We start from the raw sequence: 26,610 nt of genomic DNA, 5'->3' as shown, positions 1-26,610 counted from the left end.
GACACTGTATAAACAATTTATTGACTATGCAAGTAGCACAGAGTATTCAGGTACATAGCAATCGTGTCTATGAGTAACAAGGCAGACAAAGCATTTGTTCCGCATTAAATACAACATGACTACATATTTCACTGATTTCCAAGCTTCAGATATTCTGTGTGTTCCAGAAATCTTGAAGTGATGCTCTTTCCCACTTTTCTATTTCTGTTATGTTTTTCTTGTGCAACTGTCAGGCAATGGCCTTTTGTATTTCCCGACATTTGACTACGAGATTACCCAAATCTCCGTCAGCCGGTAGAGAACATCGAACAACCTACCATTCCCAATTTCCTGTACACCGGTGTCAACTCATTCAAGAAGTACAAATTAATGCACAGAACAGCAACAGATCGCAAGCAAGTAGAACTGTGAGACGCCACACTGAGTAAAAGCTAAACTGGTAATAGATTGCCAACCCGAGAGCCGAAGGTTTTTTTTATTTCCCCGTACAGCACTTTCTTCCTTTTTTTCCCTTTGTAATATTTGGCACTAAACTATCGCAGATCCCAACAATTCTTCCCCTTAATATACATATAACAAAAATTCACATTAATTTGGTTATATTTGTTATTATTACTGTTCAGATACAGATTTTAGGCTTGTCTACGTTTAAATTGGTACTTCTGACAATCACTCAATCGCACGATCAATAATGTTGTCTATATACTTATTTCCAATTCTGATGTGTGCAACTACAGATGTCTGTAAACTAATAAACTTCGTTGCTGTGATAATTTCTCGAATCCATACAGTGGATAGTCTAGTTTTCTTAATTTACTTTTGTTCAAGAATTGTAATGAGTTCACCAGTGAAGAAATGCAGCAAGCAACAGCAGTACAGTCAAGTGTACTAAAGAAATGGGATGATACTTTCGCGTGGGTTAGGCACTGTTTAACTTCTGATAAACATGCTTTTTGTACATTGTGCAGGAAGGAATTCAGCGTTTCTCATGGTGGACAGTTTGATCTCGAGCAACATGCTGAGTACAAATGACATCAGTTAAAGGAGAAAGCAAGTAGTCAAACCACGAAAGTTTCCAAATATTTTGTGAACTAAGAAATCTGAAACCAACGTTGTCATGGCTTGTGAGTTAGGACTTTTGTATCACACAGTCAAACACAACCTAAGTTATTCAAGTTTGGATTGTAGCAATAAATTGACATCATGTACATTCACAGATTCAGAAACTGCTGTAAAACTTTCCTGTGGCAAGACGAAGGCAGAATTGTTGGTGAAAAAACGTATTAGCACCTAAAAGCGCCAGTGATGTTAATATTCTAAAATCTCCTGAAAATATTAAGTTTTTCTCAGTAGCAACAGACACTTCGAAAAGAGGCAACAGAAAGATGTTCCCAATTTGTATAAAAAAAACTTTGAACCTTTAGTAGGTGTACAGAACAAACTGTTGACATTTATTGAACAGCCTGATGACACTTCAAATGCACTGGCAAAGTTAATAGTTGATAGACTGGAAGCCATTCATTAAATATTAATAATCTAACTGCATATAGTGCTGACAATGCTAATGTGAATTTTGGCAGGAAACAATCTGTTTATCAGTTACTGCTTTCCATACATTCCAACCTGCAGAAAACCAGTTGTTCAAACCACATGGTTCATAATGTGATGAAGCATGCTATGGCAGAGCTGGAAAGGGATGTAAAGAATCTTGTTTTGAAGATCTATAATCATTTCTCAGTATCAGCTAAAAGGCGTGAGGAACTGAAATCATTTTTTGAATTTATGGATTTTGAGTGGTCTGAGATATTAAGGCATATGCCCACAAGATGGCTGTCCTTAACTCCTGCCATTAACAGATTGATTGAGTGCTGGCCAGCTATAAAGAGCTATTTCAGGGGCATTGATGTCTGTCCAAAGTAACTTGCATCAGTATTTTTAGCTGAAGACTCATTGAAAGGAATTATTCCTGAAATTTACTTGCATTTTGCGTCAAATATAGGAGTTCAAATGCAAACAGTATCCAAAGACCTGGAGAAAAGGGAGCTAAGCATCACTGAATCACATAACAGTCTGTGCATGATGTATAACTAGATTATACAAAGAAAGAAGGATAAATTCTATGGGAGTGAAACCAAGAAATTAATGGGAGAGATTTCAACAACATCTCTTAATAAGATTTCATGTTAATTTGATTCTTTCTATGACACATTGTTGAAATATCTTGAAAAACCACTATGACTTCTCAGCTAGTAATAAGTATGCAAGGTTGGAACCTCTTTCTTTGAATGGGGAATTACACTATTGTGATTTTGAACTAGCAGTGGAAACAATCTACAAGATAGGATCAACCTGGATCAGGTATATGAAAAATTTTGTGAAGTGAAAGATAAATTTACTAACAGTATCACTAAGGATTGTGATGCTGTGGCTAAGTGGGTAATATTCTTCACACTAGTGCCTCAACAAAAAGTGACATATCTCTCGGCTCATGTGTTTTATACTAAGCATACCAGGTTCAAATGCATTTGTGGAACGTGTGTTTTTGTTGATGAACAAGTGGACTGATGTCAAGAACAGGTGTTCACCAGAACTTATAAAATCAAAGCTTCAAATAGTAATAAATTTTGACATGTCCTGCAAAGATTTTTTTAACCAGCTAAAGAATGACAGTACATTCCTACATAAAGCTAAATCAGTTTGAAAATATCATAGTGATATGAAGGAATAGGGCTTAATTTGTAAATGTAGGCTATTTTTGATTGAAAATGGCATTTAATAAAAATATAAATGCCGTAGCCATTAAAAAATATGTCCATGAAAATCTTCCTGTTTTTGTGAATAAAGTGGCAACCCTATATGGTTCCTTAAGCTGAAGAAGAAAGTCATATACAGCTAATACCGGGTGATCACAAAGTCAGTATAAATTAGAAAACTGAATAAATCACGGAATAATGTAGTTAGACAGGTATAAACTGGAACACAAATACTTGGAATGACATGGGGTTTTATTAGAAGGAAAACAAAACTTCTAAAAAATGGCCGACAGATGGCACTTCATCTATCAGAATAGCAATAATTAGCATAAAGTAAGACAAAGCAAAGATGATGTTCTTTACAGGAAATGCTCAATATGTTCACCATCATTCCTCAACAATAGCTGTAGTCGAGGAATAATGTTGTGAACAGCACTGTAAAGCATGTCCGGAGTTACGGTGAAGCATTCGGAGGCCCAGCGTGACAAAAGTGGCAGCTGATCACACGATCACCATCAAACGACACGTGCAAGAGATCTTTCATGCGTCTAGCAATATGGGATGGAGTGCAATCCTGCATAAACACCGTACATTCCAGCAGGTGTTTATCAGCCAGGCTGGTGATGATGTGATTCTATAACATATCGGCGTACCTCTCACCCGTCACGGTAGCAGTTACAAAACCAGAATCGCGCATTTCCTCGAAGAAAAAAGGCCCGATAATGGTATATGTGGTAAATCCAATCCATACCGTGACTTTCTCGTCATGCAATGGAGTTTCCATGACAGTTCTAGGATTTTCGGTAGCCCAAATTCTGCAGTCGTGGGCATTGACAGACCCTCGGACCTTGAAATGAGCATCGTTGGTCCACAACACTTAACCAATCATCATCTTCCGCCATGTTTTGAAACGCCCACACCGCAAATGCCCTCCGCTTCACTAAATCGCCATTCATGATGCCGACGGATTTTGTATAGATAGCATCGGAGGGTACGCCTAAGAAGGGAACCTCCCCATCGCACCCCCCTCAGATTTAGTTATAGCTTGGCACAGTGGATAGGCCTTGAAAAACTTAACACAGAACAATCAAGAAAACAGGAAGAAGTTGCGTGTGGGGGGGGGGGGGGGCTGAAATTATATATACACACAAACAGTAGTCCATGCACAAGATAGGTAACATCAAGGAGATTCTGAGCTCAGGAGCACCGTGGTTAGCGTGAGCAGCTGCGGACCGGTTCAAGTCTTCCCTCGAGTGAAAAGTTTAATTTTTTTATTTTTAGTTTATGTGACAAGCTTATGTTTTCATCACTTTTTTGGGAGTGATCATCACATCCACAAGAAAACCTAAATCAGGCAAGGTAGAAGAATCTTTTTACCCATTCGGAAGTGTACAAGTTAGGTGAGTCGACAACTCATTCCTGTATGTGACGCACATGCCGTCACCAGTGTCGTATAGAATATATCAAAAGGAGTTTTCCTGTGGAGGAATCAGTTGACCTATGACCTTGTGATCAAATGTTTTTGGTTCCCATTAGAGAGGCACGTCCTTTTGGCTACTAATCGCACGGTTTTGCAGTGCGGTCGCAAAACACAGACACCAACTTATTACAGTGAACAGAGACTTCAATGAACGAACGGACAGATCATAATTTTATGAAAATAAAGAAAGTAAGCATTTCACTCGAGGGAAGACTTGAACCAAGGACCTCTCGTTCCGCAGCTGCTCACGCTAACAATGGGACCATGGCGCCCCTGAGCTCAGTTTATACTTTATGTTTCCTATTTTGCACATGGACTACTCAGTTTGTATATTTTGCTTATTTTTTTTTCATAGTTCCACATAACTTCTTCCTGTTTTCTCGATTGATCTGTGTTCAGTTTTTCAAGGCCTATCCACTGTGCCAACTTACAACTAAATCTGATGGGGGTGCGATGGGGAGGTTCCCTTGTAAGTAGTGTATGGAATGCTGGTGCGACGTGCGACTGCACGAGCGCTGACTTCCCCATGCATACACGAACCTACTACTGTATCCATTTCTTCCTGAATGGCCTCAGCACCATTACGCCTTGTGCTCGGTCGGCCACTACGGTGTCTATCGGCTGAACAACCCGTGGCTTCAAAATTCGAAATCATTCTCGCCACAGCTGCATATGTCAACAGACCTTTACCCGTTCGAATCCCCTTCATTTGGGGATAGGATCGTAATGCTGAACTAGCACATCCGCCATTCTGATAATACAGCTTCACTAAAAGCGCCGTTTCAGGTATGTCAACATGCTGCGACTGCTGGCGCATCTGATTCTCTCTCTCTTTTTTTTTTTTTTTTCCTTTATTGTCATTTTATACCTACAAAGGTAGGCCGGCAGCGGCCTAATATGCCGCTCTTCGGCCACAAGAAACATACAAGAGATAAAAACAGGAAGACATAATCTCAAAACACAGACATGGAGGACAAAAATCAGAAGACAACAGAGAATAAAAAGAATTGAAGTCGTTCACCGACGCAGCACTGTTTCAGTTTTAAAAAAACGGGCAGCACAGCACGGAACAGAGAACACTAGCACAGGTGAACGGTGGAGCAGAAAACGAAGAAACACTCGAGGTACAGACGGGACGAAAGACACGGACACTGCGGAGATGGGCTTCGGCGCTTGCAGGGGCACTGTCCACACCGAAAAGCTGGGGGCCTGCCAAGGGAAAAAACAGGGGGAGGGAAGGAGGGAGGGGGAGATAGGATGCCAGGGAGGAGGAGGGGAGAAAACGAAAAGAGGGGGGTGGAAGCCCAGGGAGAGGGGGAGGGGAGGTAAGGATGGAAGGAGGGAGAGAGGGAGGGAGAGAAGGGAGAGAGGGCGCCCACAGGAAAAGGAGAGGAGAGGGGAAGGCAAGGCTCAAAGTTGGTAGGAGGGGTAGATGGAGGGGAGGAGGGCATCATCCGGGAGGGGGAGTCGGCGGAAGCCACCTTGGGAGAGGGTGTGGAGAGTGTGAAGATGGAGAGCAGGTGGGATACAGGAGTACAGGCGCGGCAGTGGGTTGGGGTGGGAGAGGATGGAAGAGACAAGCGGGTGGGGAGGATCAAGCTTGCGGGAGGTGTAGAGGATCCGTATCCGTTGGAGGAAGAGGAGGAGGTGTGGGAAGGGGATGAGGTCATAGAGGAGCCGCGTGGGGGAAGGGAGGCGGATGCGATAGGCGAGGCGGAGGGCTTGCCGTTCAAGGATTTGTAAAAGGTAGGCGGGGCAGAGATCCAGGCGGGATGGGCATAACAGAGGATAGGGCGGATGAGAGATTTATAGGTGTGGAGGACGGTGGAGGGGTCCAGACCCCATGTGCGGCCAGAAAGGAGCTTCAGGAGGTGGAGTCGGGAGCGTGCCTTGGCTTGGATTGTCCGGAGATGAGGGGTCCAGGAGAGGCGACGGTCAAGGGTGACACCAAGGTACTTGAGGGTGGGTGTGAGGTTAATAGGACAGCCATAAATGGTAAGATAGAAATCAAGGAGACGGAAGGAAGGGGTGGTTTTGCCTACGATGATTGCCTGGGTCTTGGAAGGATTGACCTTGAGCAACCATCTCTCTCTCATTACAGCTCCTTTTATACATGATTGTCATGCGCAGTCACTGACATTTTGCTGTCTAGCGCCATCTGTCGGACATTTTGTGAACTTTGTTTTTGTTTGGTTCTAATAAAACCCCATGTCATTCCAAGCGTGTGTGTCACTTTTTACCTCTATCTACATTATTCCGCGGTTTATTAAGTTTTCAAATTTATACTGACTTTTTGATCACCCAGTATGTTGTGGTGGGGGTGTACATTTCAGCACTCATAAGCCAGAGTTTTAGCAGAAATTTTTTACTACTGAAAAGTGTGTTGAAATTGGTAAAAAGTAAAATTCAAGAATAAAATGTAAAAATAACATGAAAACACTGCATGCACAGATCTGTATGTGGTCTGCTCTAAATTACTACAGCAGGTAACGAAAGCGGCCCTCCTGTTTAGCTACAGTAGTTCTGGCTGGAGTTGTGTGGCAGAGCGCTGCACATTAGTGTGGTGTGGCCATCACCCTGTGAGGGTTGTCCACACCCTGGGTATTTGAAATCCATGTCGGTAATCTCTACCTTATCTTCCACTTTTAAGCTCTTAGGTTTTCACATCTCATCCAGTGCAGTTCCTAACTATCAATTTTTGCTTCTCATTCCATCTGGTATGTCTGCCCTGACCTAGTGTTCTGGATGACTTTTTCCAAACCCTACCCCTTTTTCCTAAACCTTTCTTCTCCTTCAAACCTTCTGCCAGAAGGTACCAGAGGCTTCAAAAGCTTGTGAATTTCTATCTGTGTGTTTTCAGTCAACACTTCTTGAGTAGATTTTCTATCTATCCAATTACATTATATTTTCCAAAACTGATATTTTTTTAATGTGAGAATAGACAGTGTGTCAACTGTTGTTTGGTTGGAGTGTGTGTGTGTGTGTGTGTGTGTGTGTGTGTGTGTGTGTGTGTGTGTGTGTGTGTCCACAAAAAAAAATTTTTTTTATTCAATTTTTGCTACTGGCCACCGATCAAGTGTTTCGTAACTTCTGCAAACTTGACAATAGCCATTGAAACCTGTGCTGATATTCCGTGTCACTTCAGAATCACTCGGCTATATTCAGAACAGACTGTGGAAGCAGTGCAATAATCTATTCTTTGCAATTGTTTCATTTTTCCGCTGTTGGTTTACAACATCTCTGCTGTCGGCATCAGATATTCTTTGGTCGTGTTAAGTTAACATTCAGCTGTGTGAAGTGTACCTCTGGTGCTACTGCACAGAATTTCTTTAAAAAAAAAAAAAAAAAAACGGGGGGGGGGACGACGACGAAGAAGAAGAAGAAGACATTTCCGAGAAGAATATATTGATGCGTTTCCAAGTATTAAATGTGGAAGAAACAAACATGAGGCTATTTGCAAAGTGTGGCGGAAAGTACAATGCATTGTAGGTATGTAACAGTAAACAATGCCTATCATTTGTAGAAAGCATACAAATGAGTATCAATCATATTACTTAACCTGTGTCTGTTTAAAAACTAAGTCTCCTGCAATTTTATTTTCTGGCGATAGTTCAGTTATTGAAAAAAATTTTCACCGTGCCATCAAATTTAATTTTCAGGCTGACCATAGAATGAAAGCTGTCAAAAACGTGTTTTTTGAGGCATAAAACTTTAGTGGTGGTCACACTTCGAAACATAGTGCAATAGATTGTGCCTGTTTATGCAATATTGTACATAAACTAAAATGTTAATTTGCATGCTTTTGGTTAACTGGCAACTAATCCTAAATTATTTCATTACAGTTGCTATATTTCAATCACCAATGGAGGGAAACGAGCCCTCAATCACCATATAACAAGCAAGAAACGCAAGAGCTGTGCATTCTGCTTCAACTTCTGAACAGTTGTCAGTTTTTTTAGTGCTAATCAGACAGAATCTGTAAAGCAACATTCATGTTTCATGCTGTAAGACACCAACATTCATACAATTCGTCTTGTACATCAAAAATCATCAGTGAAAATTTTAGTGATTCAAAGGTAGCAGTTCAGTTTCCAAGCGAAAAACTAAAACTGAAGCAATTGTTAACAATGTTATAGCATCTTTCATAAAAGAATGTTAAAAATAGTCTATCAAAAGTTAACTGTGTTGGGATCAGTACAGATACTAGTAACCACAAGCATGTAAAACGTTTCCTGTTCTGGTGCAATACTTTGACATCACACAAGATGTTCAAAGAAATTTATTACATTTGAATGAGTGTGACAATGAAACCTCCAGTACAATGTGAGTGTGTGTATAAAATAATTTTAGAATTCAACCTTAGTGAAAATGTTTGTGCTTTTGGTGGAGATAATACAAACACTAACTTTGGAGGTGTTGAAAGAAAAGGGAAAAACAATGTATTCCAGAAACTTTAAAACAAACTAAATAGATCCATAGTAGTGGTAGGTTGCCCAGTTCAGTTCATGTACTGCATAATGCTATTCAAAATTGAACCAACATACTTTCACAAGATGTGCAAAGTATAATTATTAAGGTAGCAGCATTAAGGGATTTTTGTGATTTTCTCCATATGACTCACAAAGATTTACTTAGGCGTGTGAAAACTAGGTGGATGAGCTTTTTTCCTGCAATTGAAAGATTCATATACATGTTTTATGCTCTTAAATCATACTTCCTGTCTCTCGACAAGTGTTTAAATATTCAAGTCTTTTCTGATGCTTGTGGAGAGATGTATTTACACTTTCTGCTTGCTCAGATGAGTTTATTTCAAAAGGCTATCACCAACATGGAGAAAGAGGACATCTCTGTGAATGAGTTTAGGTTGGAACTTAAAAACTTCGTGCATGTTTTAGAGGAAATAAAGAAATGTAAACTCATGACTCTTTCCCAGTATCAGCAGTCAAAATTTCAAGAGGATGTCATGGCATTTTACCAGACAGTAACAGATTATCTAATAAAATGGAGCAAGCCTTTATCCGATGTTGAACATTTTGACTGGATACTGTTGAACGCTTTACCTGATTGGGAAAAAGTTGAATGTACACTTAAATGGATGCAAGAAAACAACTTGCAAAGTGAACGAGAGTTTGCTATTTGACCAGATAGTGAAACTGAAATGGTTTTCTTACAAAGGAAAATAACCAGAATTTCATGATGCCTCATTAAAAGTGGGTTAAATTTTTTGAGGATTGTGTATCTAAAGAGCAGTATTCAGAACTGATTGCTATTGTGCAGTACTATTTCTGCATTTCAGGGCATGATGCCAATGTGGAGAGAGAGAGTTTTCCCTAGTGAATGCACAATGGACAGAAAGAGACAGGCTAGCTTTAACATCAGTCAATGCAATGCTCCAAATCTGATATACCATGATAAACACAAATCGCACAGATTTTCATAGGTTGATTCAGAATCTTCTGTCCAGGGCTCAGAGAAATATGACTGGTTTAAAGCATAAAGTGAAATATGTATATCAATTGTAGCAGCATGATTGTGTATATGTTAATAATTTGTATTCAGTACTTTTAATTGAAAACTTATTTAATGTCAACTGCAATTTTCTTCATCATTGACCACTCCTTTATAGACACCATTAATGCTTGGATTAATTTTAGTTGTTAATTACAACTTCTTTGCTGACAGAATTACTGGTTGAATTATGGTAATTATAAGATTTGGCTGATGTGTAGAAAGATGAAAGGACATTGTGCGATTCCAAGTTTCAACCACATTTTCATAATTACCAATGTAAAGTAATGTCTAAGATTCAAGTGAAATGCAAACCAATGGTCACTTGCACAACATATCTATCTGCATTTCAAGCACATCTTTATAATCGCCGAATTTTGTCCTCGATTTTCGTCCTCTGATTATGGCAACCCAATGCAAAGACAGTAAAACTTCTGCATTTATTTTTAGCTAAGATGGTACCTGAACATATGAAATAGAAAAGTGGGAATATTACCCCAAATGAGGAAATAAAAAATGGAAAATACATATGGAGGTGTAAAAACCATAGTCATGCACACACATCAAATGCATAGAAGAAGACGCTTTTCACTGTGGCCTTTGCTGGAGATGACTCTTTCCAGTTTGCAGTGGCTTTCTTCTCTCAGGTCTGTCAGCTTCATCACATCTGGCACACAACTATCCAGGCTGTCCCCCCCTCCTTTCCAGAGACCTGTGAAGATCCACACTCCGGCAGCTGCAGTTCCAGAGTGCAGCTCCCTCCCAGCCTACAGTTACGGTCACATTCGGACCACAAATGTAGACATTTCAGCTCTGAGGAGAATGTTCATCAGAAACACAGAGAGTCCTGCTCTGTGACACCCTCATCAGTAGCTTCCTCCTCCTCGAGCGGCTCACCCTTAACTTCTATGTATTCAGGTTCCTGCAACACAATAAAAACTCACTTCAGGGTCGCACCACAGCTGTTAATTCTTTGTCGTACACTGCAACAGCAGCGCACTGACGGCCACTAAAGCAGACTATTAGGTAGAACATCTGACAAACATTAACAGTATTGTCTGTAGAGTAGTTTTGACAAAAGGGAGCGTATGTAAAAAAACTGCAGCAATTACAAAAATATGCACATTCTTCATAGTTTATTATATCTTAATGCTTGTTTTTAGGAGCAATAAATGACCAACAAATAATAATAAATTTTCAGAGAGAGGGGTCTTACGCCGACACCATAAATTGGAGTTTTGTTTGCTACACATTGAGCCAAACCTGTGTGTGTGTGTGTGTGTGTGTGTGTGTGTGTGTGTGTGTGTGTGTGTGTGTGTTTTCATTGTTTATCTACCAGCGCTTTCTCGTTTGGTAAGTTACAGCATCTTTGCTTTTTATATGTATTTTCCCACATGGAATGTTTCCCTCTATATATAAATTAAAAACTGGTATGGAATGCAGTACCTACATTATTTGTAGTACCAAATAAGCCACCTAAAAAGTATACAACTTTGCTTCCGCCGTTATTTCCCCCCAATACTTGAGGTTTTAATGAAACAAATTGGTTACACATGTATAATTCAAAGTATCACTGGCCACTACTTTTTCACATCTTTTGGGCAGTGTAGGAACCCCACGTAAAAAAAAAATTGTGCTTGAAGCAATCCACGAATCAATCCAATTTGTGACTTCTTCACGAGATTGAAAGTGCTGGTCAGCCAGGTCATGCACCATGTAACTAAAAAGGTTAGTCAGAGGGAGCAATGTCTGGAGAATACAGTGGAAGGGATAAGACTTCCCATTTTAATGTTTCCAAGTACGTTTTGACCTCATTTGCAATGTGAGGTCGAGTGTTGTCATGCTGCAAAATCAGTTTATTGTGCCTCTTGCTGTATGGCGGCCATTTGTCTTTAATACTCAGCTCAAATGCATTAATTGTGTTCAATAATCAGCACCTGTGATTGTTTCACTCAGTTTTAACACCTGATAGTACATGACAACAAGCTGGTCCCACGAAATGCAAAGCACAATCTCTGAGCCATGAATATTCGGTTTGGCCGTTTATGTGGAAGCATGGCTGGGATACCCCATGATTTTTTGGGTTTACGGTTATCGTAATGAACCCATTTATTGTCACCGGTCACAATCCGATTAAGAAATCCCTTCCGTTTTTCCCTCTCAAGCAACTGTTCACAAACACACAAACGCCATTCAATGTCTCTCGGTTTCATCTCACACGGGACCAAAGTTCCTTCTTTGTGAATCATGCCCATAGCCTTGAGACTTTTTGAAACGGCTCACTGTGTCACTCCCACTAATCGTGCCAATTCTTCTCGAGTTTGACACGAGTCTTCACTCCCCAATGTCTCCAACACTGCATCTTCGAAAACTTTCTATCTTCCACCACTATGCCAGTCTATGATGTTGAAATCATCATTCTTGGAGTGTTGAGACCACTCACAACATGTTCTTTCTCTAATAGTATCCTTACCGTACATACCTGAGAGCATTCGATGAGACTCAGCTGCTGTTTTCTTCATACTGAAACAAAACAGGAACACCCCCCCGTAAATGACAAGAATTAGGCTCGTAAACTGAAATTTTAAATCGAGAACAACTTCATGACGCAGACACAATTCGACTAATGTTTGTATGAGGTTATGTTGACCGAGGCCCAAGCTAACTGCCTTACGCCTGCGATCTGTTTCTTTCGACTGCTGCTCACCGTTGTCGCCACCTATCGGCAAATGGCGACAGCGAAGTTGTACACCGTGTATTTTATTGCAAGAACAACACAAATGAAACTGAGGTATCTACAATGGCATGAAATCCTTACATCGTTTCTGAAGGAAACAGTATTTATTACAATTGTTGTGAGCCCAGCAAAAGGTAATTGAATAGTAACATCTGGAAGAAAGAATATTGTGTAGTCTGCATTACAGAGCTACTTAGGGGATATTCATAATACTTCTGTGTTAAGATTAGAATAAACAGACTTTGCTAAAAGATGCAAAATGGAATGAGCACGTAAGATTGGTGGTAAGGAAGGCAAATGGGCAACTTTTGCTTCATTGGGAGAAATGTAGGAAAGTGTGGCTCACCTACAGAGTAGAAGACTAGCGGGACCCATTCTCGAGTGCTGTGTCGGTGTCTGGGTTTCTCACCAGGTCGCATTACAGGAAGACATTGTAGCAATTCAGAGGTGTGCTGCTAGATTTATTACTGACAGATCTGATTGATGCGATAGTATTACAGAAATGCTTCGTGAACTCCAGTGAAAATTCCTGGATGGAAGACTACTAACTTTTCACAAAACACTACTGACCAGATTTAGAGAGCTGACATTTGTGGCTGATTGCGGAATGATTCCACTGCTGTCAACATACATTTTGTTTAAGGAGCATGACGACAAGAAAAATGAGGGCTTTGGCAGAAGCATAGAGACAGTTCCTGGCTCCATTTGGACGTGAAACAGGAAACATTCTGTGCACCACTGGTACGCTGTACCCTCCAGCATGCAGAGCAGGAATGTGAATGTAGAATCCTACGCCAGCCAGCATTTTATGTCTCTATGTTTGGTTTCATAATAATCTGCTACAAACAATGCAATACTTCACGATTATTCCAATTTTTCTTTTATTTCACTGCTCCCAGGTAGGTCTGGTGACTGACTTTGCTGATAAGAGCATCATAAACCAGAATCATAAGGTAATCATGTTTCAGTTGCACCATAGTAATTTTGCAACAGCTTTTGGATGTAAAAAAATTGTAATAAAAGAGACAAAATTTAGCGAAAAAGTAAGTAAGTTTTTTTTAAGACAAAATAATTTAATTGGATAGACAAAAAATCTACTCACCAACCGTCCAACTGAACTCTACAACTGTCCTTCACGTGTACATTACGCCGCCGCTTGGCGAGTAGATTTTTTATCTATCCAATTACATTATTAAAAACAAAGATTCCAAGACTTACCAAGCGGGAAAGCGCCGGCAGACAGGCACATGAACAAAACACACAAACACACACAGAGAATTACAAGCTTTCGCAACTGGCAGTTGCTTCGTCAGGAAAGAGGGAAGGAGAGGGAAAAATGAAAGGATGTGGGTTTTAAGGGAGAGGGTAAGGAGTCATTCCAATCCCGGGAGCGGAAAGACTTCCCTTAGGGGAAAAAAAGGACAGGTGTACACTCGCGCACACACACACACATATCCATCCGCACATACACAGACACAAGCAGACATATTTTTCCCATGTGGAAGTTTCTTTCTGTTTTATTTACAATTACATTATTAATATGAATAAGAGAGGGAAACACTCTACATGGGAAAAATATATCTAAAAACAAAGCTGATGTGACTAACCAAACGAAAGTGCTGGCATGTCAATAGATACACAAAAACACAAACATACACACAAAATTGAAGCTTTCGCAACCAACGGTTGCTTCTTCAGGAAAGAGGGAAGGAGAGGGAAAGACGAAAGGACGTGGGTTTTAAGGGAGAGGGTAAGGAGTCATTCCAATCCCGGGAAAGACTTACCTTAAGGGGAAAAAAGGACAGGTATACATGCGCGTGCCCACACACACACACACACACACACACACACACACACACACACACACACACACACACACACATCCGCACATACACAGACACAAGCAGACATTTATTACATTAAGTTTATTGAAGATGTGACAACATGTACCTCAAAAGAAGAGCAGTAATGATTTAAAGAGAAAAACATTCCCTACCAAAGAGGCCCATTAAGATGATCATTAATTCTAAAAGGAAGAAGAAATAATTTGTTTAACTTTTATTTTTATGTATGTCAAAAGTGACATTTCTCACACTTTTTTACCTTTTAAATAAATCAAACGTTCATATTTTCACTTGCAAAGATTGCAAAATTCAAACTGGCAAGAACACTTTTCTGCCAAGTCAACGCCCCCCCCCCCCCCTCCCGTCGGCCCTCTCCCTTCTCCCTTTCCACCTGTTACCAAGTAATCCATATCACCCCAAAAAGCAGAAGTGAATAGTAGGCTTCTAACTAGAAAATATAACTAAAAGATAAGAAATGATTTTAGTGTTTAACGTCCCGTAGACAACGAGGTCATTAGAGACGGAGCGCAAGCTCGGGTTAGGGAAGGAATGGGAAGGAAATCGGCCGTGCCCTTTCAAAGGAACCATCCCAGCATTTGCCTGAACCGATTTAGGGAAATCTCAGAAAACCTAAATCAGGATAAGAAATGACTAAACGTGACAAAAGTGAGCCAATGGCAACACTTCAGCACTGACACGTGTTGACAGACAGAGTGAGTGAATGCAACACTGGCACTTGCATTCTAGTGCTGACCGGTATTAGGCTGGTGCCTGTGCTATCGAGACATTCTCTACAAATTTAAAAACTTGTTTACTAGTCTGCAGTATCAGCATTCTTATGTTCATACAGTCTCCAAAAGATAGCTGAGAAACCACCACAACAGGTTACTGTCACCTCAAATTGGCAATAGCAGGAATCAGATAGATAAATAAATGAGTCATGCTGAAAGCCATGAGTAACTTCTTGTTATGAATATTCATTCTTATGAACAGCAGCCAAAGTTATTAATTAATAAGTTTGAAAACTGTTAATTACAGATATGTTTGTCTGCCATCCTGGTACACTGAGATTGTCAAACCACAGTACCGTAATACACCTCTAGAGGAGCCAGAACTAAATTGCACAGCTCGCCGATGAAGTTGGAATACTGTGCTGTAACTCATTTTTGGCAGTAACTTAAGGGCAAACTGATGAGGACTGCAGAACTGAAACATTGATTGTTCAGCAGGTTCAGATACTCTGATAAAAAGCAGTCGCTCTCCGCCAGAAAAAAAGAGCCTTTCAGGATCGACCTCTCTATCGAGCACAGACTGCAGTGGCCAGCTGCAGTACTAACACCGTCCGACAGAGGAGTCGGCCAGCCAATTCACTACCACTGCTGTCTAAGGTTTCAGTGTGAACTGATGCACAGCTCTGTGAGCAACGATTTCCTCGGACTCTGTTTCCGAGGCCGCTCCCGACTCGCCCGGTTCGATCTGAACCGGTACACTACCTCTCTCGGTCTGAGTAGAAGTGAGCTGGAGAATATGCAGTACCTGGAGCCTGCCTGCGCAGGTATCGGTTTCTGCACAAAGTGGGACACTGACTTGTCAGAACACACACATTTCATCTGTGTCACCCGATGTATTGTGTGTAAGTTAACTCTTAATGTAACTGTTACCGTTAATTACCGTCTTTATGTGGAGGTCCTGAAAGAAGTACCTCTGTAGAATTGTGTGTAGCCTTTAAAGACTTCAACTTTTCTCCTTTGAAGCCTTTATTGGAGGAAGGAAAAACAATATCTAGTCTAATTACAAAATCGAGTCAACATTTCATCACTGTTTTGTATTTGTTTCAGTGGGTGTACAGATCATGATTAATTTGTAACTTTGAGCAGATATAATATAAATACATTTGCCTTTAAATAGGGAGGGGGAAATGATGTTTCTCTAAACAGCACATAACACTACAACATGACTTTCATTGTTTGTTAAACACCCTTTAAGAATTGACAAGAAGTAAGTAACATTGCATTTTAGAACTTCCTTTGTTTGTTGCTGTTTACATCCGTGGGAAGAGTGTCTGCTCCTTGACGGGCCAGAGACTGCAACATGAAAGGCCCCTCCCACAGCAGCTGAGATGTTTACTCCCCTTAGTGCTTACTGATTCCTCAAACCACATAGCTCCCCACAAACGTGAAAAAATGATAGCACGCAGTAAGTGTTTCGTGACTTCTTCCCTACCTAATACTATTTTGTCGCAATCATATTTCCTTGCTATAAATAGGGAGGGGGAAATGATGTTTCTCTAAACAGCACATAACACTACAACATGACTTTCATTGTTTGTTAAACACCCTTTATATTCACCCCCACAGATGGGGCTGTGACTAAATTAGAGAAAACTAAATACATTGGACATAATGATGTTCTGTTGAAATTACTTTCACAATGGAATTTGTATGCTGTGTTTGTACTTTCAACACAACCACTCCTTTCCTTTTCAGCAGAGCCTTACCTGTGGTCTGTGCTTATCACAGGAGTTCCCTCCATATTCAGGCTCCTGTTCCACCTCCACAGTTATACTCTCACATGGCTGCAAAAAAGAAAAACTTCACATTAAATTGACAGAATTATCAATGGAAACCATAATATCACTACCAACTACCATTACAGACAGATCAACACTATTAAGTGTAGGTGTGTGTGTGTTTGGATTGCTCAGTTTATCTTTAAGCAAAATACATTCAGTGAAACCGAAAGGCCACCTCTCAGGTTTTGTTAGTTTCGGCTGTTCAGTCGATTTGTCGATTCCATTTTATGCAAAATATTTTGACAACTGGTTCTGTCCTCGTCTTAATTTGCCACTAGTTTTTCTGTTATGCATACTCACTACCTGGACTCCACCCAGACTAAAGTAATTAAAATCAATCCATTCCACAACTATCGCAGTGGAACTGGTGCACAACCATAATACATCTTTAGGACAGGAAAACAATCTTGGTTGCAAAAGACTGGTTTCTTTAATCTTCACAGGTGACATGTTTCACCTGTTCTAGGTGTCACCAGAGAATCTGTGGAAATTACAAACTGGTATTGGTATAAATTGCTATTTACGGCAATAACGAATGAATAAATTAAAAATAATAAGTGGAAGACATACACTGATTGAACTATAGAGCACAAGGCCACATTTGTGCTTCACGAGTTGTGAGAGAAATTTCAGCGCAAAATATTGTGCCACACCTGAGCTTACCAATAAAAATTCTTCCTAATCTTAACTGAGGTGTTGAATGTAATTAGAGTCCCATAGCACTGGGAGATAACAGCAAGATAGCCACTGTTAATGCTTCACTACATCATCTTGAAGCAACACGAAAAAGGTGATGACAGTACTAAAAAGAAAGCTACTAAAGCTTGCAAGGGGTACCTAACTTAGGCAAATAGGCATATTCAGTCAGCAGAAAAAACTCACAAGTGGGAAATACACTCATAATGGCTAGGTTAATACACCTTTCGCTAATTAACTGACAAAAAAGGTCAGTAAAAATTACCCTTTTGCCCAGCACCTCAAATCTTCCAGCCATGAGCCCCCAGATTTAGAAATCCTTAAAATCCTTCACGTGGCCAACAAAGGCCAGAAACTTAATTTGTTGGAAGAGTTTGAAATTTTGAGCCATATCTTTTTCTTTCAAACCAACGAATCTCATAAACGGAAAAGTCTTTTTGAAACATCAAACATTTGTTTGCTATAATGATGTGTATGTTTAAATGATAGTTGCCACCTAAATTACTTATTAATTATTTTACTGAAGCCATCAGTTAAGTTCTAAAGTGCCACCTCATGAGTCTTTTGTTACTACAGTCCCACGGGCCTGAACACTTGTCAGGCAGTCTAGCTACTGGCACGAGAGTGTGCATTCACAGTATTGTAAATACACCATCTTTGTGTACGTAGGGCAGTTTCTTCACAAGTAAGTTATCATCATTTAAGTAAGTTTTCTGGTTTAGCATTGCTTCTGGCTTTGTTGGTTCATATTTTTACTACAAAAATTGAGCTGTTTCTTTCTTCTTATTAGTGCCCATTCATTTTCCAAAGGTGTATTAGACTAGCCATTATGTGTGTGTATTTTGCACTCAAGTTTCTGCTGACTGAATATGCCTATCTGCCTAAGTTACCCCTTGCACACCATGGTGATTTCTTTTTCTACAGTCATTACCTTTTTTGTGTTGCTTCTAGGTAATGCAATTAAGCACTGAAAGTGGCTATCTGGCTGTTACTTCCCACGTCTACAGGACTCTTAACTAAGTTTGATGCCCCAGTTATGATTAGCAAGAATTTTTATCAGTAAGCTCAGGAATGATGAAATGTTTTACGAGTTGACCATCTTGTTGAATCTCACATCCACACCTCTGTCCACATCAAACCCACAAACAGTATCTTCACTTTGATAGCTGCCATCCATTCCACATCAAACGCTCCCTTCCCAACAGCCTAGGTATTCGTGGCAAATGTATCTGCTCCAGTGACGAATCCCTCAACAATTGCACCAATAACCTGACCAGTGCTTTCCTCTCCTGCAACTATCCTGCAGACCTTGTCCAAAAACAGATCTCCTGAGCAATGCATTCCTCCCCATCCAACAACAATGTTCCTAACCCCAGACCACATAGAAGCATCCCCCTTGTCACCCAATATTATCCTGGCCTCGAATACATCAACAAATTACTCCACCAGGGACGACTTTCTCAAGTCAAGCCCTGAAATGAGATCATCTCTTGAGAATATTATCCCCACACCACCCAGAGTTGCCTTTCATCCCCCCCTAACCTCCGTAACATCCTTGTCAAACCCTACAATATTCCCAGACCACCTTCTCTACCCAGCAGTTCCTACCCTTGTAACTGGCCCTGCTGCAAAACATGCCCCATGCATCCCCTCCACAACCACCTACTCCAGCCCCGCTACTGGTAAAACACACACAATTCGAGGCAGGGCCATATGTGAAACAACACACGTCATTTATCAGCTGACATGCCTGTACTGCACAGCCTTATACACTGGTATGATGACAACTAAACCGGGTGATCGCATGAACGGGCACAGACGAACTGACCGTCTAGGAGCATAATTCTAGGGACCTAGGACCCTGCTACAACGTACATGCCATTTGGCTTCTCCCACCCAAACCAGTCCCTCTGAACTGGGGAGATTGGAACTTTCACTCAAACACATCTTTTCATCCCTCCATTCCCCTGGACTGAACCTACATTAACCAACCTCACTCCCATTTACTCTTCTTTTTCCTCTCCTCTTTAGCCATTCATGCATCTTTTCTTCCTACATAGTTGTGTTTATCTTTATACTATATTCCTCTTTACTTCTGTATGCATCCTCTTTGGTTTGAAGCTGGCACAGTACTTAGAGTAAAATATCTTTGGCTTCCCTCTGACAACCATACCTCCATCCTTACTAACCTCCTTGTTTACCTTTCCCTGTTGCTTCATAACCTGAGTTGTGAGTAACTGAATTCACTGTCCCTTCTTCCCTTTCACCCCTCTCTCATCCCTGATGAAGAAAAAATTCCGAAAGCTAGGAATGTAAATTTTCTGTTCTGTTTTGTGTATCTATCAGCTGTACTGAGCTGAGGTAAGGACTGACCAGCCCCTCTATCTCTGTTAGTATTTGTTTCACATCTTTACGAGATTTTCCATTATTCAATGTAGTTTTTTTGTTTATTAATTCTTTGTTTTGAGGCATGATTCTAGTGGGGGATGTGAGAATTTAGAATCTCTACCGAAACTGTGTAAATATCTTTTGCACTGCTCTGGTCACTGTTTTTTCTTTATTCTGTGGGCTGTGTAGTACAATAGTTTGTGCAACTTTGTTAAACTTGCTAAAGTGTCCAACAAATCTTGCAGCTCCAATCAGATGCTACCAGCAAATAACTCTGCTAACAAAAAAATCCACATCTTCAAAAATTACGAGACTCGACAATATGGACAGTGTACTGTGCAGTCTTTCACAACACATCAGTTCCAAATTGCTGTTATGGACTGATTCCAACAGTTTCTACTACTCCATAACAACATGGCCAGAATAACACCAAGTAAGGAGCAAGAAAACTGCAAATCTATCTTCACCCAGCATACAGTAACGGCAATTTTCAGTCAATATGTCTTCAGTTGCAACCATTATAACCTACAAAATCTTTAGCATAAGTTATTAAATAAAGTTTTAGCACACAAAGACAGGACAGAAATCCTCTGCTGCCCATTTTTAAAACATAAGTCACTTTTCAGCTTTAGTACTTAAATATCAATTGTCTTGTCTTCTTAAACACAGTCTTTTCCACTGGAAAAGTTAATAACAAAAAATCCTCAATTTTCAGGCAATGGCACTGACGTTGCAGAGTGGTCATATAGAAAGACCAAAACACACATTTAAATCAACAAGTGGTGTTAAATTACGAATACTGCACTGAATTTCATTAATTTAGGCAGCTACTACCTCAAACTATGCAAAGCTTTAAGTTCCTTCCATTTGTTAAGCTATATACTAACCAATGTTTTAATAACATATTCTTGACTTACAGTACATATATTCCAAACTGCAAGGTTTATGCAATGTGTCAGTAATGATGGTGGATTCATTAATACATAGTAATACTCAGATAAATAGTAGTAATAATATTAATTCTTGGGGAAGACTGGCTGCTCTCAAGAATCAGTCAATGCATTCTATATAATGTACTGTGGAAATTTTAAGGCTACCTATACTATCTACTCAAGTTTCCAATGCCCTGAACACAACCATGGCAGTATTCAAGAAAACCTGGGGACTTTGGCTTATCTATGGTGACTGTCTTCCAAAGATGTCAAGGGTGACATTTATTTACTACTTAAGCTAGGCGGGGATAAATTTTTCACTCCACAAAATTGTCACTAGCAGAGGTAATTTTCTGATAGTCATTACTAATGATATTTGAAACCTGTTAGCACCCCCCTCGTCTTGCTCTGCTACGTCTTACCTGGTGAGGTTCTTCCGTACAACTCTGAAAACAATACTGATTTTCTGCAAGGTATATTTCTGCTGACACCCGTTCTGCAGAGAATCCCCTCGCCATTTGATTTGTGGCTGAATCATTTTGTACGCTGTTCGTATCACTTGACACTGTCGCCACTTCCCCATTTCTTCCACTGTCTGGTACAGTTTGTTTAGGTTTGGGTAACAACCGCGAAGGTATTGCACCACGCCAAAGACTGCAATGACAATGAGAAAACAGATACCCATAATTAAGAATATACTCTAATGAGTCTGAAGTAGCCTGAATGAAACAAGCGCTGCATTACGTCTCGATTGCTCACCCTTGGCTTAACCATATCTTGTTCCGGAAATCTTTTTCCTGAAAATGGTCCGAGCATACAGTGTACGTTCGATAAACATATTCTGGCCCTCGGCTTTCGAACACTTCAGCTAAACCGGGTTTCTGAGTTAAAATTACCCACTGCTTACATCTAGAAAGTAGAGAATCAATCAATCGGCATTTTTTTTTAATTCAAGTAGCTCATAAATGGCACACACTCTGCACTTACAGCTCCTTATCCTTGGGAAATCTATAAAATGATTTATCCTTTTGTAATTTATAATTCGAACAACCTGGAACGGCGCATTTACTACCTTTCATAGCCATAATCTTTACACCAAACAACAAATGTCACTTCTACAACGTGAAATCACACTTCATGCCGCTAGGCAGCTGTTTTAACTAATCAGTATATCCAACAAATGTGGCGACACCAAGAGAAGCATAGGAAACGCCACAGCTCTGAACCTGTCACCTTGGATTCCACGAATGAAGAACATTAAACGAGTCGGGTTTTCATTCCCAGCCATTTTAAATGCAAAAGAAATTGGATATTTATTCACAAAAAACTAATTTACTTGAAACATTACTCGCTATGGTTAAATACACAAAATCTTACCCTCTGCACCCCAACTAATACCTAGATTAATTCCGAATACCCAAAGCTAAGACTGTGACACTTAATTGACCTATTACGCAGTACATATCAACTAACAACTGCTTTCATAATATACCTCAAGCCCAAACAGTGGGCAGTCTGGTACCACATAACACCGAAATTGAAATCCACTGCCCATTCAGAAGCAGGAAACGACAGAGGAGCTACTACTGGTCTGCAATTAATGTTCGCATACGAAAAAAATTTGGAAAATATTACGCTTCTGTCACCACACTTTTAACCCCTGTTGCTGCTTAAGACGGGAGCGCCGAGAGGAACTGAACATATTCACCCTAACACCTCCCTGGCACTCATTCCAATTTTGTGAATTGTCTTCCACAGAATGACACTTATCATTGTTCTGATGCCAAATAAGACAAAATTTAACATACCTGAATACTATAAATAGTACACAACAAAAAATGTACACATACCTTACAAACTTCTCTTCTTAGATTCCTATGTTCATCACGCATTAAAGCAAGTCGTGCGTTTCGTGTCAACCGCATTCTTTTAGTCGAGAGATTATAAAAAAGATTAAAACTAAATTGGGGTGCAACTGAGCAAAACTTAAAATATATGCACACAACACATTGAAATTACGCTTGAACACTCCACTCGCGAATGTCAACAAGTCATCACTAAGTACACTCCAATCGCAAACCATAACTGTCAGTCTGTCTCAGACAGTAGCGCCCCGCCGGCCAACTTCGAAACTATATGCGATGACTAACGCGATAGTCTGTAGACCTTGCGCCAGGCATCGCTAGATGGCAAAGGCATCGTTTTCACAGCTCCAGAGTGTTATAGCTCACCCAGTTTGTACGAAATGTTTATACACACTAATCTTCCTCGTAAATTAGTACTTACTGGTAAAAGCCATATCAAAAGTCTTGTAGTAGTGCCTGAGATTAATCGTAACATACAGATGTTAGTGAGCAGGGAGATTCAATTCATACAGGGCGAACCAAAACTCCATTTCATTTGATTTGATAAAGATAGCAGTGTGGACCAAAACAAGAACTATATAAGTGTCTAGTAAACATATACTCCAAAACACGTACCGGTACATTTCAATTATTTATTGAATTATTTTGATCTATCTTTGAGCATTTTTATGCTATCGATGTCGTCATAGGAGTTTACATATGTTGTACAAGTACATTTTGTTAACAGTTACAGCGCACTAACAATAATACAATGCACATAAAATATACACTAGAGAACAATTCCAAACTTAACAGTACACAGAAAGTAATATGTTGGTTGTTGCCTTCAGTCCTGAGACTGGTTTGATGCAGCTCTCCATGCTACTCTATCCTGTGCAGGCTTCTTCATCTCCCAGTCCTTACTGCAACCTACATCCTTCTGAATCTGCTTAGTGTATTCATCTCTTGGTCTCCTTCTACGATTTTTACCCTCCACGCTGCCCTCCGATACTAAATTGGTGATCCCTTGATGCCTCAGAACATGTCCTACCAACCGATCCTCTCTTCTAGTCAAGTTGTGATACAAAATTCTCTTTTCCCCAATCCTATTCAATACCTCCTCTTTAGTTATATGATCTACGCATCTAATTTTTGGCATTCTTCTGTAGCACCACATTTTGAAAGCTTCTATTCTCTTTTTGTCTAAACTATTTATCGTCCACGTTTCACTTCCATAAGAGATCGAAAATTAACCCAACTCGCAAGTGTGAATCAGTATGTACAAGACACTCAGCATTCAAAGTGATAATGGACCTCGCTTCTTAGTATGAGTGTCTTCAGAATCACCCAACACCAGTGACATATTTATAAAACTTGGGGCCTGGGTTTAGCACAGGAAGCATCCTGTAGAAGCATCTCGATCGACTACACACGCATATAAATGTCAGCAATGCCTCCAATCCAATGACCATCTGACAGGACACTGCAGGAACCCATTCACCTGTCCTCATTGCAAGCAAAACACCTTCACAAATAATGTCTGGACCTAAACTCCGCACTACCTGCAATACCTGGGATCAACCTCACCCAATCTACTCCCACAAATGCACATCCAAGCCCTCTCCCAAGAGCTTGAACTCAGTGTCCCCATTTGCACGAGTAGTAAGTGGGTCACTTGGGTGCAGTTGCAGGTTATTTTTTAATGATGTCCTTCATTCTACACTCCTGGAAATTGAAATAAGAACACCGTGAATTCATTGTCCCAGGAAGGGGAAACTTTATTGACACATTCCTGGGGTCAGATACATCACATAATCACACTGACAGAACCACAGGCACATAGACAGGCAACAGAGCATGCACAATGTCGGCACTAGTACAGTGTATATCCACCTTTCGCAGCAATGCAGGCTGCTATTCTCCCATGGAGACTATCGTAGAGATGCTGGATGTAGTCCTGTGGAACAGATTGCCATGCCATTTCCACCTGGCGCCTCAGTTGGACCAGCGTTCGTGCTGGACGTGCAGACCGCGTGAGACGACGCTTCATCCAGTCCCAAACATGCTCAATGGGGGACAGATCCGGAGATCTTGCTGGCCAGGGTAGTTGACTTACACCTTCTAGAGCACGTTGGGTGGTACGGGATACATGTGGACATGCATTGTCCTGTTGGAACAGCAAGTTCCCTTGCCGGTCTAGGAATGGTAGAACGATGGGTTCGATGACGGTTTGGATGTACCGTGCACTATTCAGTGTCCCCTCGACGATCACCAGAGGTGTACGGCCAGTGTAGGAGATCGCTCCCCACACCATGATGCCGGGTGTTGGCCCTGTGTGCCTCGGTCGTATGCAGTCCTGATTGTGGCGCTCACCTGCACGGCGCCCAACACGCATACGACCATCATTGGCACCAAGGCAGAAGCGACTCTCATCGCTGAAGACGACACGTCTCCATTCGTCCCTCCATTCACGCCTGTTGCGACACCACTGGAGGCGGGCTGCACGATGTTGGGGCGTGAGCGGAAGACGGCCTAACGGTGTGCGGGACCGTAGCCCAGCTTCATGGAGACGGTTGCGAATGGTCCTCGCCGATACCCCAGGAGCAACAGTGTCCCTAATTTGCTGGGAAGTGGCGGTGCGGTCCCCTACGGCACTGCGTAGGATCCTACGGTCTTGGCGCGCATCCGTGCGTCACTGCGGTCCGGTCCCAGGTCGACGGGCACGTGCACCTTCCGCCGACCACTGGCGACAACAATGATGTACTGTGGAGACCTCACGCCCCACGTGTTGAGCAATTCGGCGGTATGTCCACCCGGCCTCCCGCATGCCCACTATACACCCTCGCTCAAAGTCCGTCAACTGCACATACGGTTCCCGTCCACGCTGTCGCGGCATGCTACCAGTGTTAAAGACTGCGATGGAGCTCCATATGCCACGGCAAACTGGCTGACACTGACGGCGGCGGTGCACAAATGCTGCGCAGCTAGCGCCATTCGACGGCCAACACCGCGGTTCCTGGTGTGTCCGCTGTGCCGTGCGTGTGATCATTGCTTGTACAGCCCATTCGCAGTGTCCGGAGCAAGTATGGTGGGTCTGACACACCGGTGTCAATGTGTTCTTTTTTCCATTTCCAGGAGTGTATTATAAACTGCGAGACTGCGCACACTAGCTACTAAATTTTTTTATAAATGGATGTAACAACAAACACTAAAGATTTTCAACTAAAATTCTATGCTGCGCACCATATGTCAAATTCTTTTTACCATACAATAAAACATACATAAGCGTATCTTTCGGAATTTTATCAGTAAAATTTGCACACAACTTCATTGTAGTTTTCTGTGTAGTTAATACATTCATTCTTCTAGATATATTTATAACATAGGTAGGATAATTTTCAATAAAGCTGAATTGACGCACATTAACATTATCATTCAAGTGTGTAGTTCTCTTAAAATGTAAGAAAGCATCATAAGCTTTTAAATAATTATTTGGCCAATCTAGATTCCACATTTCTTGGGGGAAAACTCTCGTTTCTGCCATTTTTAATATAGATGTTCTGTAATTTAGCATGCTCGAATAAGGAAGAGTCAATTAGCTGATTATTTTTAAAAAAAATACTACACAACAAACTCTAGATCATGAAATTGGTTATCGTTATTTTTAGTTCTCTTCATTCCTTTATATTTTAGTGTAGTTTCATCATCTTTAAAAAATTGGAAGTCCCAGTTATCTATTGTTTTATTGAACCTTTCTGGCAAAATCATTTTAAATTTATTATCGAGCTCTAGACAGATTTTATCACCATATCTAGTTTTTAAACATTCGCAGTTGGTAATGTAATAACGCTCAATT

At 40.8% G+C, this 26,610-nt stretch overlaps 1 protein-coding gene across 4 annotated transcripts; it reads right to left on the bottom strand.

Moving 5' to 3' along the window:
• On the bottom strand, positions 1-23,059 carry LOC126295369 (52 kDa repressor of the inhibitor of the protein kinase-like). Of its 4 annotated transcripts, XR_007552470.1 has the most exons (6): positions 21,898-22,138; positions 21,670-21,819; positions 21,333-21,564; positions 16,820-16,897; positions 4,774-10,663; positions 1-3,763 (listed from the first exon to the last, which is right to left on the bottom strand). XR_007552470.1 is itself a non-coding variant. In XM_049987850.1 (5 exons), exons 1-5 carry the CDS (start codon positions 21,993-21,995, stop codon positions 10,571-10,573), a joined length of 651 nt encoding a protein of 216 aa, XP_049843807.1. In that variant the 5' UTR covers positions 21,996-22,356; the 3' UTR covers positions 1-10,570. The 4 variants fall into 4 exon arrangements, 1 of the variants encoding a protein (XP_049843807.1); XR_007552471.1 differs by lacking the exon at positions 21,898-22,138 and adding an exon at positions 22,761-23,059 and having other exon boundaries at positions 1-10,663; XM_049987850.1 differs by having other exon boundaries at positions 1-10,663; positions 21,898-22,356.
• Between the last annotated feature and the right edge of the window lie 3,551 nt (positions 23,060-26,610).

Source organism: Schistocerca gregaria, chromosome 11 (assembly GCF_023897955.1).
Source record: "Schistocerca gregaria isolate iqSchGreg1 chromosome 11, iqSchGreg1.2, whole genome shotgun sequence".
NCBI classification, from domain to species: domain Eukaryota; kingdom Metazoa; phylum Arthropoda; class Insecta; order Orthoptera; family Acrididae; genus Schistocerca; species Schistocerca gregaria.
This window is presented reverse-complemented; position numbering and strand designations above follow the sequence as displayed.

Excerpts from the sequence above, each read along its gene's own strand:
- LOC126295369 (XM_049987850.1), bottom strand. The coding sequence starts at position 21,995 with ATGGCTATGAAAGGTAGTAAATGCGCCGTTCCAGGTTGTTCGAATTAT. Across the intron at positions 21,820-21,897 it reads TTTCCCAAGGATAAGGAGCT|ATGTAAGCAGTGGGTAATTT; the intron begins GTAAGTGCAGAG and ends TCTACTTTCTAG. Across the intron at positions 21,565-21,669 it reads AAGATATGGTTAAGCCAAGG|TCTTTGGCGTGGTGCAATAC; the intron begins GTGAGCAATCGA and ends TTGTCATTGCAG.